Source organism: Salvelinus sp. IW2-2015, linkage group LG18, assembly GCF_002910315.2.
Source record: "Salvelinus sp. IW2-2015 linkage group LG18, ASM291031v2, whole genome shotgun sequence".
Lineage (NCBI taxonomy): Eukaryota > Metazoa > Chordata > Actinopteri > Salmoniformes > Salmonidae > Salvelinus > Salvelinus sp. IW2-2015.
The window spans coordinates 45447308-45467637 of NC_036858.1; the positions used below are offsets into that span (position 1 = coordinate 45447308).

At 41.6% G+C, this 20330-nt stretch overlaps 1 protein-coding gene across 1 annotated transcript in view; it reads left to right on the forward strand.

The window, feature by feature from the left end:
* The window catches only part of LOC111977354 (inactive phospholipase D5), a 53541-nt gene that overhangs the window by 14451 nt on the left and 18760 nt on the right, over positions 1–20330 (forward strand). The window contains exon 2 of the mRNA XM_024006739.2: positions 12864–13000. Within this exon, the coding sequence (XP_023862507.1) occupies positions 12864–13000 (137 nt within the window). The remainder of the gene's footprint in view (positions 1–12863; positions 13001–20330) is intronic.

A 20330-nucleotide genomic window follows, 5' to 3' on the forward strand; every position in this document is an offset into this window, starting at 1 on the left:
ACTGAGTTCAAGTAACTTTGAACATCCCACGGAGCACCATTAAATCCATTATTAAAAATTGGAAAGAATAGGGCACCGCAACAAACCTGCCAAGAGAGGGCCGCCCACCAAAACTCACGGACCAGGCAAGGAGGGCATTAATCAGAGAGGCAACAAAGAGACCAAGGATAACCCTGCAAAGCTCCACAGCGGAGATTGGAGTATCTGTCCATAGGACCACTTTAAGCCCTACACTCCACAGAGCTGGGCTTACGATAGAGTGGCCAGAAAAAAATAAGCAAACATGTTTGGTGTTCGCCAAAAGGCATGTGGGAGACTCCCAAAACATATGGAAGAAAGTACTCTGGTCAGATGAGACTAAAATGTTGCTTTTTGGCCATCAAGGAAAATGCTATGTCTGGTGCAAACCCAACACCTCTCATCACCCCGAGAGCACCATCTCCACAGTGAAGCATGGTGGTGGCAGCATCATGCTGTGGGGATATTTTTCATCGGCAGGGACTGGGAAACTGGCCAGAATTGAAGGAACGATGGAGGATGCTAAATACAGGGAAATTCTTGAGGGAAACCTGTTTCAGTCTTCCAGAGATTTGAGACAGGGAGGAGGTTCACCTTCCAGCAGGACAATGACCCTAAGCATACTGCTAAAGCAACACTTGAGTGGTTTAAGGGGAAACATTTAAATGTCTTGGAATGGCCTAGTCAAAGCCCAGACCTCAATCCAATTGAGAATCTGTGGTATGACTTAAAGATTGCTGTACACCAGCAGAAATCATCCAACTTGAAGGAGCTGGAGCAGTTTTGCTTTGAAGAATGGGCAAAAATCCCAGTGGCTTGATGTGCCAAGCTTATAGAGACATACCCCAAGAAACTTGCAGCTGTAATTGCTGCAAAAGGTGGCTCTACAAAGTATTGACTATGGAGGGGTGAATAGTTATGCACGCTCAAGTTTTCAGTTTTTTTGTCTTATTTGTTGTTTGTATCAGAATATAAAATATTTCTATCTTCAAATTGGTAGGCATTTTGTGTAAATCAAATGATACGAACCCCCCAAAATCCATTTTAATTCCAGGTTGTAAGGCAACAAAATAGGAAAAATGCCAAGGGGGTGAATACTTTCGCAAGCCACTGTATCCTTTGGTCGATGAGTCCAAATTTGAGATTTCTGGTTCCAACCGCCATGTCTTTGTGAGATGCAGAGTAGATGAACGGATTATCTCCCCATGTGTGGTTCCCACAGTGAAGCATGGAGGAGGAGATGTGATGGTGCTTTGCTGGTGACACTGTCAGTGATTTATTTAGAATTCAAGGCACACTTAACCAGCATGGCTACCACAGCATTCTGCAGTGATATGCAATCCCATCTTGTTTGTGTTTAGTGGGACTATTTGTTTTTCAACAGGACAATGACCCAACTCCAGGCTTTGTAAGGGCTATTTTACGAAGAAGGAGAGTGATGGAGTGCTACATCAGATGACCTGGCCACAATCACCTGACCTCAACCCAACTGAGATGGTTTGGGATGAGTTGGACCACAGAGTGAAGGAAAAGTAGCCAACAAGTGCTCAGCATATTGCGAACTCCTTTAAGACTGTTGGAAAAGCATTCCAGGTGAAGCTGGTTGAGAGAATGGCAAGAGTGTGCAAAGCTGTCATCAAGGCAAAAGGTGGCTACTTTGAAGAATCTCAAATATATTTTGAATGTAACACTGTTTTGGTTAGTACACGATTCCGTATGTGTTATTTCATAGTTTTGATGACTACAATGTATAAAATAGTAAAAATTAAAGAAAAACCCTTGAATGAGTAGGTGTGTCCAAACTTTTGACTGGTACTGTAAATTAGATAGATACTGACCTAGACCATGTGGCAGGCTACATTTTTTCTATAACATGTTAGTATTGAAATAGTAAATTACTTCTCATAATGCAGACTGGAGTAATGATAATTCTGGCAGGAATCAGCGCTAACCTTTAGGCCCAGTCCCGATGGAATGAATTGATGGCAATCCCCCGCTGATTGGGTATTGATGAATGTTGCAGCAGTAATGCCTCTGCACAAATTGCCAACAGATTGAGACTTGGCTTGTCTCTTGTTTAAGTGGTGATATTACATTAGGAAAGAAACAGTGAGTTGGGTATCTAGGATAAACTGTGAATTGAGTGACAATAAATATGCTAACGCTAACTGTTGGCAGATGAGCATGATCACAGCCAATCTTACCATGTGATGGTATACCAGTGATTGTCGATTATATTATCAGATGTGTAGGCTTACAAAGTGCCTGCTGAAATGGAGGCTTAGATGGCACTTTCAAGTATAGGATTTTTCTTTAAGTGGGTTTTCTCCCTCCAAATCAGCCCTCTTCAACTAAGCTGTTACTATCATTTGTGTCAGTGCTGATTAGGCTACTTTTCCTTGAAACCAAACTTCCCCTTGATATTCCATCCCGTCACCTCCTATCTGCTTGTCTTCATGATAGATGAGATCCAGGTTCCATTGATTGGTTCAGCTATGTGACTGGCCGTCGGATTGAAACTGAAATATCTGGCATATAGCCAGACAGCCTCCGCACCAATACAGCTATCATAAAGCTGGCTGGACTTGTTTGCCAAGCTCTAAGCCCAACTCGTTATCATTAATTCACAGTTCTGACTTTACAGGATCAAATGTGTCAAAAGAGTTATGGGCACTATGTTAATGTCAGGATCAGTTTGCAGTAGCCTATACAGTATGTAGGCTATATGAATGCTTGTTCCTTAGTTGAATTTCCATGTCAATCTTGGTCCTGGGGTACCTGGGGATCTGCAACATTTCTGAAGTCGCACTGTTGTGTCACACTGTTGTCTCATGGTGTCACACATTCATCTGAGAGGCTTTTAACCAGCCTCTGGACAAAATCAAACCAGTATAACAAATTATTAATTCTAAACCAACACAACTTGAGCATCTCCGCACTTCTAGATGGAAATATCAGGGCCATGGAAAAATGGTACCATTTTCACTGTAAGTATCTTGTCTGGGCCATCAGCCAACATGAATACAGTCTGTCCTTCACTCTGGAAATGGAAAAGGAGTGAGCGTGTCCAGCGAAAGACCATACATCCCAGAGTGCTTAGCCTTGATGTGCTGAGTATGTGCAGAGACTCATCCGGCTGACAGGACACACTGTCCTGGCCTGACTCACTGGCTCAGGGGACCTACACACTGTCATTCAAAGAGGAGGCACAGTACTGTAGTGAACAACACTGTGTGTGTGGATGGGCATAGCGGTAGAAAGACAGTGAATAAGAAGACAGGAGCCAGGAGACTGAGGAACCAGACACTGTTTGGACTAGGTGGTGCGTTTGCCAGCACTTTGTTGCAGGTGTCAGAGATATGCACACCGAAGACACAGTGCAACATCAGGTGATGAGAGATATTTTATATATGTATATATTGTGCTCTGGGGAATAGTTCAATGACACAAATGTTGTAAATCGTTGTGCTTGTAAAATAATTATGTTATATAATTATTAATTATTGAAAATTGTTTCATTAATTTATTTTAGGTATGCTTTTGTTTGTTCCAATGGCTGCAGCCGTTCTATGGAACTTAACTGAATCAATTTAAAAGTCCTTGAACTCCATTTTAGGGGCAATCCTAATCTATCAATTCAATATCATGAATACAGATCGTTTGCTTAAGTTTGATCAATGTCACTCTGAATTAGTGTACCAATAAATTGATTCCACTTGATGAATAAATGAGGCTGATTTAAATTGGGTCGATTACTGCCTATATTGTTGATGTACAGTCAACCTTAGCAAAACTGTTACAGACCTCAGCATATACCATGTTTCGGTGTATTAGGAAGTTGTTTTGATCTTTCAAATGATGCCCCTAGGGTATGATCTCTTGTGTGTTGCTTTGAAACAACATGCATGTACTGTATGTTGGTGCATTACTGTCACGACTTCCGCCGAAGTCGGCTCCTCTACTTGTTCGGGCGGCGTCTAGCCATCGCCGCTCCATTTTTCATTTATCCATTTGTTTTGTCTTGTTCCCTACACACCTGGTTTTCATTCCCCAATCACACTACATGTATTTATTCCTCTGTTCCCCCTTATGTCTTTGTGTGAAATTGTTTTGTGTTACGTGTCAATTTTGACGCGCTAGACTGGTGTTCGTTTATTCCGTGTTTTGTCACGAAGTATGTTTATTTGTTTGAACATAATTATTGTGACTGTTTGTGCGTTTTGCACTTTTGCCATTTGGCTGGAGGTTTCGACATAGTGGCGTCCGTCTGTTGGTTTCTCCTGCCTCAATAAAGTGTGCCCTGTTCACAACTCTCTGCTCTCCTGCACCTGACTCCGCTCCCAGTACGCACACCATTGACAATTACATAACATGTATACAAGAACATATATGAAGATTTTCCTGTGGGCTCACTCAACGGAGGGCCCTCCCTTTGTTCTTGGTACAACATAATGTAATATCCACTGGATAATTTAATTACTCTTCTTAATGTAATAACTTTTAAGTAGTATATCAAATAAAGCCATATACTGCAATATCCATTGTTTGATAGATATACAGTACACCTCACTATTTCTTACTGTAGCTATCCTTCTACCTTAGGTGAAGTAAAGCTACTCTAATTGCTTTTCCTTTAACTTATTCCACTTCTCTTTGTTTTAGTTACACCTTTGGAGAGGTGCAAGATCTGAAGATTTCACTGTTAATGTTGGGTAGAAGCCATTTGTACTTGTTAAAGGGAAAATCTTGAAAAATGTGATATCTTTTAAACATTATTCAGGAAGAGGATTTAGCACCAACCTTCAGAGACATAAAGAAACTCAGAGGTATTTATTTATAATTCAAGAAAGAGCATCTCTAAGATTGCACACACAGTGCCATCAATCAGATATCTTTCTTTTAAAAATCTGGTCCTCCAAAGAACTTGAAGTTTTCTTATCAAATCAATCTAACTGATTACACCGTTTTGGTGTGTCTTAACTGGATTTTACACATTCTCCACACTACTGTAAGTCCCCTGTGTGTAAAGTGTCTATATGTAAATGGTAAACACAGTTCTTACACCAATATGCATTAAGTGTCTGTTGTTTAGGAAATGTGTCAAACAATTATTCAAAATCCATTCCAATTCTTTCACCCTGGTGCCTTTGTCAGTGTTCATCATGAGTCTCAGCACCCATGGCAGTCTACCAGAGACATCATCAGTGCCCTTTTTCCTAAAATCATCTTACGGCTAAGTTCATTGTTAGATAGGAGCAGCATTGGGCCTCCCGAGTGGCGCAGTGGTCTAAGGTACTGCATTGCAGTGCTAGCTGTGCCACTAGAGATTCTGGATTCAAGTCCAGGCTCTGACGCAGCCGGCCGTGACCGGGAGACCCACAGGGCGGTGCACAATTGGCCCAGCGTCGTCCGGGTTAGGGGAGGGTTTGGCCGGCAGCGATGTCCTTGTCCCATCGCGCACTAGCGACTCCTGTAGCGGGCCGGGCACAGTGCACGTTGACACGGTCGGCAGGTGTACGGTGTTTCCTCCGACACATTGGTGTGGCTGGCTTCTGGGTTAAGTGGGCATTGTGTCAAGAAGCAGTGCGGTTTGGTTGGGTTCTGTTGCGGAGGACGCACGCCTCTCAACCTTCGCCTCTCCCGAGTCCGTACGGGAGTTGTAGCGATGAGACAAGACTGTAACTACCAATTGGATACCACGAAGTTGGGGAGAAAAAGGGGGTAGGAAATACAAAAAAAAGAATCAAAAAGATAGGAGCAGTGTTAAATCTGAGCTGTTTCCCAAAACCATCATTATAAACGTTGTAATCTAACACCTGCCTCAGATCACTCGTAGAACAGCTAAGTGCATCGTTAGACTCTTTTTTTGCCCTCCCGCGTCACTTTAAACACAGAAGATCTTCACTAAACATAGAATCACATGGTTTATAGTATCTGTGTCATGGCTGATAACTTCAGAACAAAGTTGACTACAGACACAAAGTTGCCAGTGTCTTTGCAATTGATAAAAACGAGTGACATTGGCTATAAAAACATGCTTAAAATGGAAACCAAGATGACTGCATTTAAATATTAACTACAGAACGACTGATATGGATTTCTTATAGTCGATACCAATTTTTAGAGGTCAAGGAGGTCGATGGCTGATATTTTAGGCCAAAAATCAATGCCATTAAATGTTCAGTTATACAGCATTCTAACTACAGTTATACTACAGTGTGCTGCAGTTATACTGCACTCTGACTACAGTTATACTACAGTGTGCTGCAGTTATACTGCACTCTTACTGAAATCTTTTTTCGCAAGGGAGTCATACATTGGCAATGTATCTCCATGCAGCTTTTTAATTAGGAGGACCTGGTAGCAATCGGTGCTTTGGTCGAACACAGCAGGGAACCCCAAAAAATATATTCATAAAAATAGTAGTGTACTGCGACTTTACTAATCTTGTATTAGCAGATCTACAGTATATAGACTTCTGTAGCGCAGGCAACATTTTTTGGTGTGCCAAATCTGTGATTTTTGCAGCCATATTGGGCTTATCTCTCTAGGAGCCGATCCGTCATCAGTATTGTGAAATAATTATAATGTTATGGAAAGATTTGAACGGAGAAAGTTGATCCGAGAGCAGTTACTCCCTATCTTTCGATCCTATCAGTATCAACATATGCTCCAACGACGCAATTATCTCTGCATGGTGTTTTGGGAAACGCATGTGACATTGTAGGAACGATGCATCTTTAAAATAAAGAATTCCATCGCTATCGGGAAACCGGGCCCTGTTCTTTAACAAGTACCAAGCTGTTAGATGTCAAGAAGTGCTGTAGGCCTCGACTTTTCCTACTAAATTAGGAGGGAAGATCCTCTCACAAGAGTACAGATGGGAAATTGAGTGTAGTATATAGTTATACTCTGCTTCTTGCTTGTCTGTACAACATGCCAAGTTTGATAAGAAATCCTCCTCTTCGACTAGATGTTCCTCAGAAAAAGATCAATCATTGTCTTTTTTTAATGGGAAAGTAAGGTGTGTTTACAAAGAAGTCACGATTGAAAAACCTGACTTTAGCTAAAGCCCAGAGTAATATTTCCAATCTAAGTCAGTGTTGGCAGTTGTCATCGCTTTTCCTGTTTAACCTTCTTGAGCACTTATGTGTAACACAAGTGTATAACTACTTTTTCTTACACAGTTTAATATTTATATAATGTAATTTCCCCTGCCCTTTCCGTTACAAGTTGTATCTCTGGATGTACGTGTGTTTGGCTTCTAGGTGTTCTGAAGGTGAGGCTGGTGAGCGATGACAGTTCTTCTGGTACAGCGACTGTGGTAGACCAACCTTGTGGGTGGGTAGAGGTTAAAACTGAGTGCTTAGAGATCTCTGGGACTTGATGAAGGAATGTTGTAGGTTACTGAACCCGCACAGAAGAGGTGTGCAGCCATCTGTTAATCACTGCTGAGAGCCAAGTATGGATTAAAGCATGTATTTCTGCTTTTTAGTTATTGCAATTATCTTGTTATAAATATGACCGACCCAAGTGAAGCACATTTATATTGTAACTTCTATGAAACCAACCATAAATCCCTGATTGTCAGGCACAGTCAGTTTAGATCAGTACAACTCAACACTTGAAGTATATGCTGAAAGAAAGACAAATCTGGTTTGTTGGGGGCATAAGCTGTATAGCTGGATAGCTGTATACATGCTAAAGTGTTTAAGGGACAGCGTTTTCCAACTATTGTACTGTATGTAGGCTGAAGTCAATGGCTGAAGTCAACAGGCAAACGCTCCAGCTGTTCATCTATGCTGGAATCAAATTTTCAGCGAGTACAAATGGAATGGAAAATGACTTACAGATACTTGGCTTGCCTCGAAACAATCTCTGGTCACAGCAGTGGCTTACAGATACTTGGCTTGCCTCGAAACAATCTCTGGTCACAGCAGTGGCTTACAGATACTTGGCTTGCCTCGAAACAATCTCTGGTCACAGCAGTGGCTTACAGAGATACTGGGCTTGCCCTCAAAACAATCTCTGGTCACAGCAGTGCCTGACAGACACTTGACTTGCCTCGAAAACAAGACTGGCTGTTCAAATGTTCATGAAACAATGCGACCACGCCATGGGGCTTCATTCTCTACAGAGCTTCTCCAATGTTTAAAGTCCACTTTAGTCAAATTATTCCAGGATATAAAAACATAACACTATATGAGGTCTGAGTGTTTTCCCTCTACCTGTGCTTTGGTATACCCCTTTCCTTTGAGAAGTATAAGGACATGGTAGCTCTAAAATAGGAGTAGTCTGTAGCTCTAAAATAGGAGTAGTCTGTAGCTCTAAAATAGGAGTAGTCTGTAGCTCTAAAATAGGAGTAGTCTGTAGCTCTAAAATAGGAGTAGTCTGTAGCTCTAAAATAGGAGTAATCATCATCGACTTAATTGGGCCCCTGACATTTGCCTGCCTTTTGCTTGTGTACAGTAAGACACAAATTTGACTATGGGTGTCTCAGAAAATAAGTTGTGACTTGTCTAGACATTTACATTACCCTTTTCAATATTACAGTAATCTAATTAGTTAAAATGCTCTAAATAACTTACACCACAGAACCATGACTACCATGGTAAAATAGTTTTAATTCACCTTACATAACATTCTGAAAGCGAGTTGACTATAATGGCAGTGAATACACACAAGTTGGGAAAATAACTATTACGGGCCAACTTTCCACTGCATCCTTCACCTCTAACATTTTCGCCTAATGTTTTAATCCTTGATGAAGAAACACTCTCTATTCAGCACGCATCTACAGTATGCCTCAGATCCCTGAATGTGAATGCACATCCAGGTTGACCTTCCCTTCAATTGGGTGTGTGACTGATGGGCACCCTGCCAGCTGACATGTACCAGTCAGCCTTTTCACAGGGACTATAACTTTGAAGCTTTTAAAGCAGCAGCCACTTTGAGCAGGCCTGGGGCTTCACGCAAAGTCAGTCCAGCCTCTTGGTAGTGAGGGTGAGACCCAATGAGGTGTCTAATGTCTTTGTCGAAGATGTGGTCTGTTGCCTCAATCAATCAAATATATTTTATAAAGCCCTTTTTATATCAGCAGTTGTCAAAAAGTGTTTTACAGATACCCAGCCTAAAACCCCAAAGAGCACACAATGCAGAGGCAGAAGCACAGTGGCTAGAAGAAACTCCCCTAGAAGGCATGAACCAAGTAGAAATGTATTGTGTTCCGGTTCCTATAGCCAATTGGATACTTGTTTCATTAGGAGTAGCCTTTTGTGTTCAGAGATTGGAGTCCCTATATAATCGTCTATACTTATATTCATATTACTGGACATTGCTGTGTGATACTTGGTAGTCATAAGGTGGGCAGTGCTGTTTTTACTCTGTGTTCTTGTTGGTGGTGATTACTGTTTCTTGCTCAGTCTTACCAAAGTGGGCGTTATTGTTTAACAGGATGTTCACCGAGGAGGGCACGGATGTTTTTCAGCAAGGGAGAAAGATTTTGGTAATTGAGGGTCTATTGACTCTGGCCTCTTTCCAGAGACAGATATCTGGCAGAGTCTAAAGTGCACATACAATATGACCCCTCCCAGCAACACAAACATAATTCACATATATGTCCTAATGTGCCCACAGGGGTCCTATATGATCATGTGAGAGAAATGTATATGTACCTACAACTATAACAGTTTTTTTATTGTATGACATCAAGTTCTTTTCAGTACTGAACTTGGTGATGCTACCCATTTAATGGCCCTTTGTGTTCAAGGGTAATTATGTTTGGTTCCCTTTACAGCAGTTAGAGATTGGGACACATTTGATATTGTTTTATTTACAGGCTTGATGTTTTGGATTAATTAGGTCATGGTTGTAAATCAATGACACATTAAACATTGTTTCGGTTGGAGTTATGATTTACCACTGTACAAAGTGCATTGGCAGGGTAGCCTAGTGGTTATAGCGTTGGACTAGTGTTTGAAAGATTGCAAGTTCGAATCCCCGAGCTGACAAGGTACAAATCTGTCATTCTGCCCCTGAACAAGGCAGTTAACCCACTGTTCCTAGGCCATCTTTAAATAAAATAAAAGCCTGTTGTATTTGGCGCATGTGACAAATAAAATGTGATTTGATTTTGATTTGATAAACACCCTTTAGTGGGTGGGTAGATGACGGTCTCTGTAATGTTTATGTAATAACTTGGTAATTAACTATTAAATGAATTGCAGCAACCACATTCGTTTGCTGCTTTCCGTTGATTGTTATGTTTGAGTGGATCAGTCGCTAAATGCATGTCACCATAAGTGTGTTTTCAAGTTTTCTTTAAGCCCCATGGCATTGAAGCATATGATTAACTTGATAGATCAGTAAAGGACATTTGAAATTCTGAGCAACCACATACAAGTAGCCTAAGCAGCGATTATAATTCATGTATAAATGATATTAATTATAAATCCACAGTACATTTCCCAGTTGCTCATCAGCTGGTGCCCTTTGAGGATCATAATTAGCAGAGTGAAAATACCTTAGCACTCTCACATCATCAGAGGCACATTATAGATGACGTCAGACTCTGTCAGCCACATACAGTCAACAGAGCAAATGTACTGAGAGCACTATTAGATCATTCCCAGTTGCACAGAGGAGCTGAAACATGTTAGGGGTAACATTGACTTTGAACATGCCATCTAAGCGTAATTAGTAACAAGGGTGCACCATTAGCATACATAATATTGTTCACACAGTTTCCACTGGCATATTTACTTTAATAAAATTGCATTTGACTACTTTAGACCTCAAGACATAGCTATTGAAATACCCACAATTATTTTATTAGATGATCTGTCTGAGAGAGACTAATAAATACAGTGTTGTGATGATATACTGAATACAATGCAGATTTTCTTACAATATCACTTTTTCAGGCTTAGCCAAGGTCCAAGTGTCCCATGTGATTTGGAAAGCAGTACTTTCTCATAAATGATTGATTTAGGGCAAAATCAAACTATTTTCAGTAGATCACTCTGCCACCAGCCCTGCCCTCCCTGTAACTACTTTGTTCTCCCTTTTCCCATCATTATCCTTCCAACCAAGGGTCACCTTTTCACCATATGGATCCATTTGGATGCAGCCTAAATATGTCAAGTTAGTGGCTATAAATACCAGGTTGGAATTAAAACCTGTTTGGGATAGGGGGCAGCATTTTCACATTCGGATGAAAAGCTTACCCAGAGTAAACTTCCTGTTACTCAGGCCCAGAAGCTAATATATGCATATTATTAGTAGTATTGGATAGAAAACACTCAGAAGTTTCTAAGACTGTTTGAATGATGGCGAAAACCTGAGAAAAATCCAACCAGGAAGTGGGAAATCTGAGGTTTGTAGTTTTTCAACTCATTGCCTATCGAATATACAGTGTCTATGGGGTCATATTGCACTTCCTAAGGCTTCCACTAGATGTCAACAGTCTTTAGAACCTTGTTTGAGGCTTCTACTGTGAAGTGGGGGCGAATGAGAGCTGAATCAACCAGAGGCCTGCCAGAGTGCCATGAGCTGATCACGAGCACACACGTGAGAGCGAACTGCGTTCCATTGCAATTCTAAAGACAAAGGAATTCTCCGGTTGGAACATTATGGAAGATTTATGTTAAAAACATCCTAAAGATTGATTCTATACATTGTTTGACATGTTTCTACGAACTGTAATATAACTTTTTGAACTTTTCGTCTGAACTTTCGCCTGGACTTGCCCGCGCCTCGTGAGTTTGGATTTGTTTATCAAACGCGCTAACAAAAGGAGGTATTTGGACATAAATTATGAACTTTATCGAACAAAACAAACATTTATTGTGGAACTGGGATTCCTGGGAGTGCATTCTGATGAAGATCATCAAAGGTAAGTGAATATTTATAACGCTATTTCTGACTTTTACTGACTCCACAACATGGCGGGTATCTGCATGGCTTGTTTTTGTGTCTGAGCGCCGTACTCAGATTATTGCATGGTTAGCTTTTTCCGTAAAGCTTTTTTGAAATATGACACCGCGGTTGCATTAAGGAAAAGTATATCTATAATTCTGTGCATAATACTTGTATCTTTAATCAAAGTTTATTATGAGTTTTCTGTAAATTGATGTGGCTCTCTGAAAATTCGCCGGATGTTTTCGAGGCACAACATTACTGACCATAAAGCGTCAATGTAAACTGCGATTTTTTGATATAAATATGAACTTTATCGAACAAAACATACATGTATTGTGTAACATGAAGTCCTATGAGTGCCATCTGATGAAGATCATCAAAGGTTAGTGACTAATTTTATCTATATTTCTGCTTTTTGTAACTCCTTTCTTTGGCTGGAAAATGGCTGTGTGTGTTTTTGTGACTAGGCTCTGACCTAACATAATCATATGGTGTGCTTTCGCTGTAAAGTCTTTTTGAAATCGGACGCGATGGGTAGATTAACAAGAAGTTAAGCTTTAATTTGGTGTATTGCACTTGTGAATGTATGAAAGTTACATATTTCAATTTTTTTTTTTTGAATTTCGCCTTTTCAGCGGAATGTTGTCGAGGGGTTCCCTAGCCATATTAAAAGGCCTCTTCAGTGGGTTCCCTGTTGGCTTCTCTTCTCCATATGGTAGAGCCATATGATGGAGCCTGAACATGTGGCCATGCACAGTATGTACATGTTTGTGTAAAATTCCCCTGGTAACACGCTGCTATCATTTATGATTTGCTGTGTGGTGCAATACATCAGGCTGTGTGAGTGCTCTTTGGTTGGGGCACTTTGACCATCTCTAGGCGAAATAAAAATAACAAACAGTCAATTTGTTTCTTGTCTTTTGCAGTCTCAGCAGAAATGCATCGTAATCTTTGCTTTGGTGTGCTGTTTCGCTGTCCTGGTGGCCTTGATCTTCTCGGCGGTGGATGTCTGGGGAGAGGATGAAGACGGTATAACAGAAGAGAACTGTAACAAGAACTGCAGGTGAGATATCTTCCAGCCATCACAATCTCTCAATTTCGAGATTATATTCATTTGCCTCTCTCTATACACTATAATAACACTGTTAATCAAGTATGTTATTTCAGCTGGATACATAAATACACTATACATACAAAAGTATGTGGACACCTCTTCAAATTAGTCGATTTGGCTGTTTCAGCCACACCCGTTGCTGACAGGTGTATAAAATCGAGCACACAGCCATGCAATCTCCACAGACAAACATTGGCAGTAGAATGACATTATTGAAGAGCTCCGTAAATTTCAATGTGGCACCGTCATAGGATGCCACCTTTCCAACAAGTAATTTCATAAAATTTCTGCCCTGCTAGTGCTGCCCCAGTCAACTGGAAGTGCTGTCATGGTGATTTCGAAACGTCTAGAAGCAACAACGGCTCAGCCGCGAAGTGGTAGCCCACACAAGCTCACAGAACGTGACCGCCAAGGGCTGAAGTGCGTAGCACGTAAAAATCGTATGTCCTCGGTTGCAAGACTTACTATCGAGATCCAAACTGCCTCTGAAAGCAATGTCAACACAATAACTGTTCGTTGGCAGTTTCATAAAATGGGTTTCCAAGGCCGAGCAGGCACACACAAGCCTAAGGTCACTATGCGCAATGCCAAGCGTCGGCTGGAGTGGTGTAAAACTCGCCGCCATTGGACTCTGGAGCAGTGGAAACGCAATCTCTGGAGTGATTAATCACACTTCACCATCTGGCAGTCCGTCGGACAAATCTGGATTTGGCGGATGCTTCCTGCCCCCACGCTTCCTGCCCCAGGAATAATGACCTGGGGCTGTTTTTCGGGCTAGGCCACTTAGTTCCAGTGAAGATAAATCTTTGTTTCAGCAGCACAATGCCCCTGTGCACAAAGCGAGGTCCATACAGAAATGGTTTGTCAAGATCAGTGTGGAAGAACTTGACTGGTCTGCAGAGAGCCCTGACCTCAACTCCATTGAACACCTTTGGGATCAATTGGAACGCCGACTGTGTGCCAGGCCTAATCGCTCAAAATTAGCGCCCAACCTCATTAATGTTCTTGTGGCTGAATGGAATGTTCCAACATTTAGTGGAAAGCTTTCCCAGAAGCTTAGAGGCTGTTATAGCAACAAAGGGGGGACCAGCTCCAAAGTAATGACCATGATTTTGGAATGAGATGTTCGACGAGCAGGTTTCCATATACTTTTGGTCATGTAGTGTACACTGTTCCCTTTGAATGCATTCCATTGCTAGCCCATCAACACGATACCGGCAATCAGGCTTGTGTGTATTTCAGCCAGATAAAAGAGTATAGGGAATGAATCCTCCAATTTCATGGTGCATGTAGCCATGTCTTCCTCTGCAGATTAATTTGAGGCAGGCAGGCACATGGTTGGTTATTACTCTATTGGACTCTACTCTCTGTACCATTAGTAAATCATCTGCCTGTGAGCACTGGCTCAGGTTGCTTGTTACCAGAATCTCTCTCCCTCTCCAGACATTTATCTGCGCCCTCAAGAGCAATCTGTCCGACATCTCTCTCCTCAATGAGGGTAGAAAGTGTAATTCCAACTTCTAAAGTTTAAATTGATTCTTGTTACTCTGTGGGGCCCCTGGGACTTGGAGACAAGAGAGAGAGGCATTTTTTCACACATCACCAAAAATATAAATTTATTGTCCTGGCATCATCAAAGGGCCAGGGTGGTATAGTCATTTCTCGCCACTAAGTCAAATAGAAATGATCCTCCTGCGCTGATGCGTCTTAGCAGTGTGCCTAAATCACAAAACCACAGTGTTTGTTTCTGTTATGCAGATTTCCTTTAATCAGTATGCTCTCTAGAGTGGGATGAATCATGCTTGGTAAGCAAATACGCACTTCTAAAACGAGATGGCATTCTATTGGACTGCATCGATGACAGGGCACATCTGAAAGCATTGTATGAGGAATCATTTATCTTGAGCCATAGAATTGATTGTTTGAGGAATAGGAAAATCCACTGTGCTCATTCAGTTAGAGTGGACCTAGCTTAGTCCGCTAAGTCAGTCAGGTGTAGATAAAATCAATGACTTCTATCTCAAAATCCGGCATATGTAATTTTTTATGTCTCATAGGCCAATAGGCCTCACAGACCTTTGTGAGGCAGGGATCAAAGGCCAAGTTTACATAGGCCATGTAAACAGAATATTTTATCAAATGAAAATCTTGTGTGCAGATCAGAAAGCATAAACTACTGTGCTGCGTCAGACATTTTAACAGCTCAGGCCGCAGTGTGTCAGAGAGAAGCTCAGAATGATCAACATACTGTAGTGTTGCTTTCGACCTTATGACTCTTTGCAAGCTGTCAGTATTTGGAGCCACTGTTGATCGTGGCTACATGTCCATGCTGTCAACTTGGGCTAATTTAGGACGTCTTGCATTGCCTGATCGCATTGGCTCCAGTCTTAGCATCAATTGCCTGAGATTGTGAATGGCATGATGTTTAGAATGATTGGGGTTCTCTTAAAGATGAAATGTTGCAATGCCATGGTAGAGCTTAGTGAATGTAATGTACTGTAAGCAGTATGGGGGCTGATAGCATCTCTCTAGATCTCCTTCTCTTGTAAGAGTTACTTTTGCATGTGCTGATGTACATTTCATACTTTTCATACATATACTGTTTAAGCTCTTTTATTTCCCGATACCAGAAAATATGGCTTGAATGAGTAATGTCAAATTGTCAACCTATACCCAATTGTCAAACTGTTCACACTACAATACAAGGTGTATCAAACCATTCGTGCCTAACATCAACTAATGCATTATAATGATGATATTCTACCTTACCACTTTAGGTTCATCTAAAGATTTCTTTGATGACAACATTATAGATAGCCACTAAGATGTGATCCTATTGTGCATTCCTCTATATGTCTAATTGCTGGTATTGAATGTCTGTTGACGAGGTACATATTGATCCAAGGCTGTGTAGTGGCAGGCTTGAAACCAAATACTGTAGTTTCCGGATGGTGATGGATCTAGAAAACCCTTACACTGGTATTATTTTACTGGAAGACCTTTGATGAGAATATATCTATGAAATTCACTGCTCCTGATACTGCAGTTGGATAACTATACTGTTGTGGGACCTTTATTGGGATAACATAATGTGTTTGAATCTTATTTAAAAATGTTATTCTGGCTGTTGGGAGAGGAGCAAAGGTTCATGGGCAATGTTCCCTCTAAGCTGCGTGTGTGCGTGGGCACATAGCTCCCCGGGACTGCCGCGCAGAAGACACATCAACCCGCGCAGAGAAGTGCAGTTGAACTTTACTCAACTTTCTAGTTTTCCCCTTTAGTTAACACTATCAACGTTTCCCTATATTTCCCTGTTGTATTTTGAGACGGTCTTGAATAAGCTAAGTAGCCAATAGGCAGAGGGTAACACAATTTGTTTGATTATCTGTAGTAAAGGTGTGCAGTGGTGTAAAGTAATTAAGTAAAAATACTTGAATGTGCTACTTAAGTAGTTTTGGGGGGTATCTGTACTTTACTATTTATATTTTTGCCAACTTTTACTTTTACTTCACTATATTCCTAAAGAAAATAATGTACTTTTTACTCCATACATTTTCCCTGACACCCAAAAGTACTCTTTACGTTTTAACAAGAAAATGGTCCAATTCACACACTTATCAAGAGAACTTCCCTGGTCGTCTCTACTGCCTCTGATCTGGAGGACTCACTAAACACAAATGCTTTCTTTGTAAATTATGTCTGAGTGTGCCCCTTGCTATCCGTAAAAAAAAATGGTGCCGTCTGCTTTGCTTAATATAAGGAATTGGAACTGGTTTATACTTTTATTTTTACTTTTGATACTTAAGTACATTTGAGAAATTCCATTTAAGTATATTTAAAACAAAATATTTTTTTACTTTTACTCAAGTAGTATTTTACTGGGTGACTTTCACTTTTACTTGAGTCATTTTCTATTAAGGTATCTTTACTTTTACTCAAGTACCAGCAGCATACCACCCTGCATACCACTGCTGGCTTGCTTCTGAAGCTAAGCAGGGTTGGTCCTGGTCAGTCCCTGGATGGGAGATCAGATGTTGCTGGAAGTGGTGTTGGAGGGCCAGTAGGAGGCACTCTTTCCTCTGGTCTAAAAAATATCCCAATGCCACAGGGCAGTGATTGGAGACACTGCCCTGTGTAGGGTGCTTTCTTTTGGATGGGATGTTAAACAGGTGTCCTGACTCTCTGAGGTCATTAAAGATCCCATGGCACTCATTGTAAAAGTATAGGTGTTAACCCTGGTGTCCTGGCTATATTCCCAATCTGGCCCTCAAACCATCACAGTCACCTAATAATCCCCAGTTTATAATTGACTCATTCATCCCCTGTAACTATTCCCCAGGTTGTTGCTGTAAATGAGAATGTGTTCTCAGTCAACTTACCTGATAAAATGACAATTGAGTACCTTTTCCACCACATGATAATAATAAATGGTATTTTGTAGTTGTTTCTTGTATCAAACAACACATGTTTAGTCACCTCCTTGTCTGAAGGACAAGTGGATAAACAGGTTAATGCATGTTTTTTCCAAACGTTTCATTGAACGTAGATCTACATTGAACACCACACATTGGCTACTGCTGTAGGCTGAATGATAGAAAAAGCTATTTCCGTGTTAAAATGTTATGAGATGCATTTTCTCCATTGTTTTTGGTGGTAAGCCACTCTGATAGGCCTACATTATGATCAAATAGCCACAGTAGCCTACTCAGCCACTGTTATAACTGTAACTTAAAGCATGTACAGCTTCAGTTTCACAGTAAATGTGCACCAGAAGTTCCACCGAATATTCACAATGTTCAAGTTTGCGCTCAGCAGACCTGAAATTTGCTCAGTGCCCCAAAAGATTTGAGGGAACATTGTTCATGGATAATGAATGCTTGAGTTTGGAGTGAAAATAGGAGCCATGCTCTTGGCTCATGTTATAATTTTGTCCCGTATAAGTTGTGTAGTACTCTGATATTAAACATCAAACACTGAAGTCACAGTAGTCTGGCTAACACCTCACTTTGAAAGTCTGGAATGGCTCTTCGATGTTGTCAGCATAATGTATATATATAATTAAGGGGTCTGCGCTGGTTGGCCCTCCTGTGTCTTTCTCACTCAAACACCCACACACACAGCTACAGTACACAGCCCCAGAGTACTGCCCCCTTCCATACAATGGTTGGATTTTCAAATCCAAACAACGAGAGAACTCAACCCCTGAGGATTTTTTTCTACATTTGAGAGAAAAAATCAAACCCTTCGGACAATTTCTGAGAAAATATTGCATTAACAAACAGCCTCCTTTCCAGACCAGTGTGTCACACACAACTCACAGTTCTCCCTGCACTGTGAGTCACCTGGGTCACGTCAGCCAGGCTAAAGTCGCAGTGTCTCTAGTTTACATTGTTATCGGCCTTACAAATTAGTGGCAGCTGGTGATTCATTCAAGAAGAATGAGAGCAAACTCCATGCTGGATTGTGGATTTTAATTTATTAGCGAGCTAGCTCAGTGAGTTTTGCCACGAGTACTATGGACAATGCTTTATGCACTCAATACTTTTTCCAATTGGTAGTTACAGTCTTGTCCCATCACTGCAACTCCCTTATGGACTCAGGAGAGGCGAAGGTTGAGAGCCATCCATTCTCTGAAACACAACCGTGCCAAGCCACACTGCTCACTTAACCCAGAAGCCAGCCACACCAATGTATTGGAGGAAACACGTACAACTGGCGACCGTGTCCGCGTGCATGCACCCGGCCCTCCACAGGAGTCCCTAGAGCGCAATGGGACAAGGACATCCCGGCCAGCCAAACCCTCCAGCTATCTAAACTTGAAGTAATCATGGTCAGCAGTAGTGAAAAGTAACTTGGTACACATGCAAACAGATGCTATCTTTTTTTGGTGGTGGGGGACTAAACCAAGAAAATAAGGTATTTCTCTGAAGGCAAGGCCCTATACGTACAATCAAATCAAATCAAATGTATTTATATAGCCCTTCTTACATCAGCTGATATCTCAAAGTGCTGTACAGAAACCCAGCCTAAAACCCCAAACAGCAAGCAATGCAGGTGTAGAGCACGGTGGCTAGGAAAAACTCCCTAGAAAGGCCAAAACCTAGGAAGAAACCAGAGAGGAACCAGGCTATGAGGGGTGGCCAGTCCTCTTCTGGCTGTGCCGGATGGAGATTATAACAGAACATGGCCAAGATGTTCAATGTTCATAAATGACCAGCATGGTCAAATAAATTAATCACAGTCGTTTTCGAGGGTGCAGCAAGTCAGCACCTCAGGAGTAAATGTCAGTGGCTTTTCATAGCCGATCATTAAGAGTATCTCTACCGCTCCTGCGGTCTCTAGAGAGTTGAAAACAGCAGGTCTGGGACAGGTAGCACGTCCGGCGAACAGGGCAGGGTTCCATAGCCGCAGGCAGAACAGTTGAAACTGGAGCAGCAGCACGGCCAGGTGGACTGGGACAGCAAGGAGTCATCATGCCAGGTAGTCCTGAAGCATAGTCCTAGGCTCAGGTCCTCCAGAGAGAGAGAAGAAAGAGAGAAGAGAAGAATTAGAGAGAGCATACTTAAATTTACCACAGGTACAGATACGACAGGAGAAGTACTGCAGATATAACAAACTGACCCTAGCCCCCCGACACATAAACTACTGCAGCATAAATACTGGAGGCTGAGACAGGAGGGATCAGGAGACACTGTGGCCCCATCCGATGATACCCCCGGACAGGGCCAAACAGGAAGGATATAACCCCACCCACTTTGCCAAAGCACAGCCCCCACACCACTAGAGGGATATCTTCAACCACCAACTTACCATCCTGAGACGTAGAGCATTGCAGTAGTCTAACCTAGAAGTAACAAAAGCATGGATACATTTTTCTGCCGAAAGTTTCTGATTTTTGCAACGTTACTTAGATGGAAAAAAGCTGTCCTTGAAACAGTCTTGATATGTTCGTCCAAAGAGAGATCAGGGTCCAGAGTAACGCCGAGGTCCTTCACAGTTTTATTTGAGACGACTTTACAACCATCAAGATTAATTGTCAGATTCAACAGAAGATCTCTTTGTTTCTTGGGACCTAGAACAAGCATCTCTGTTTTTTCCGAGTTTAAACGTAGAAAGTGAAGGCTGCAGCCCAACTTGATGTACTCACCCATGTAGTAGACAAACTTCAGTCAGCGGTAGCCTTTCTGACACACACTAACTTAAAAAGAAACACTAATGTTCATTCCCTTGAGCGCCCCTCTAGATCTGCCTCATACAGGACAACTCCCCTGTGTGAGCG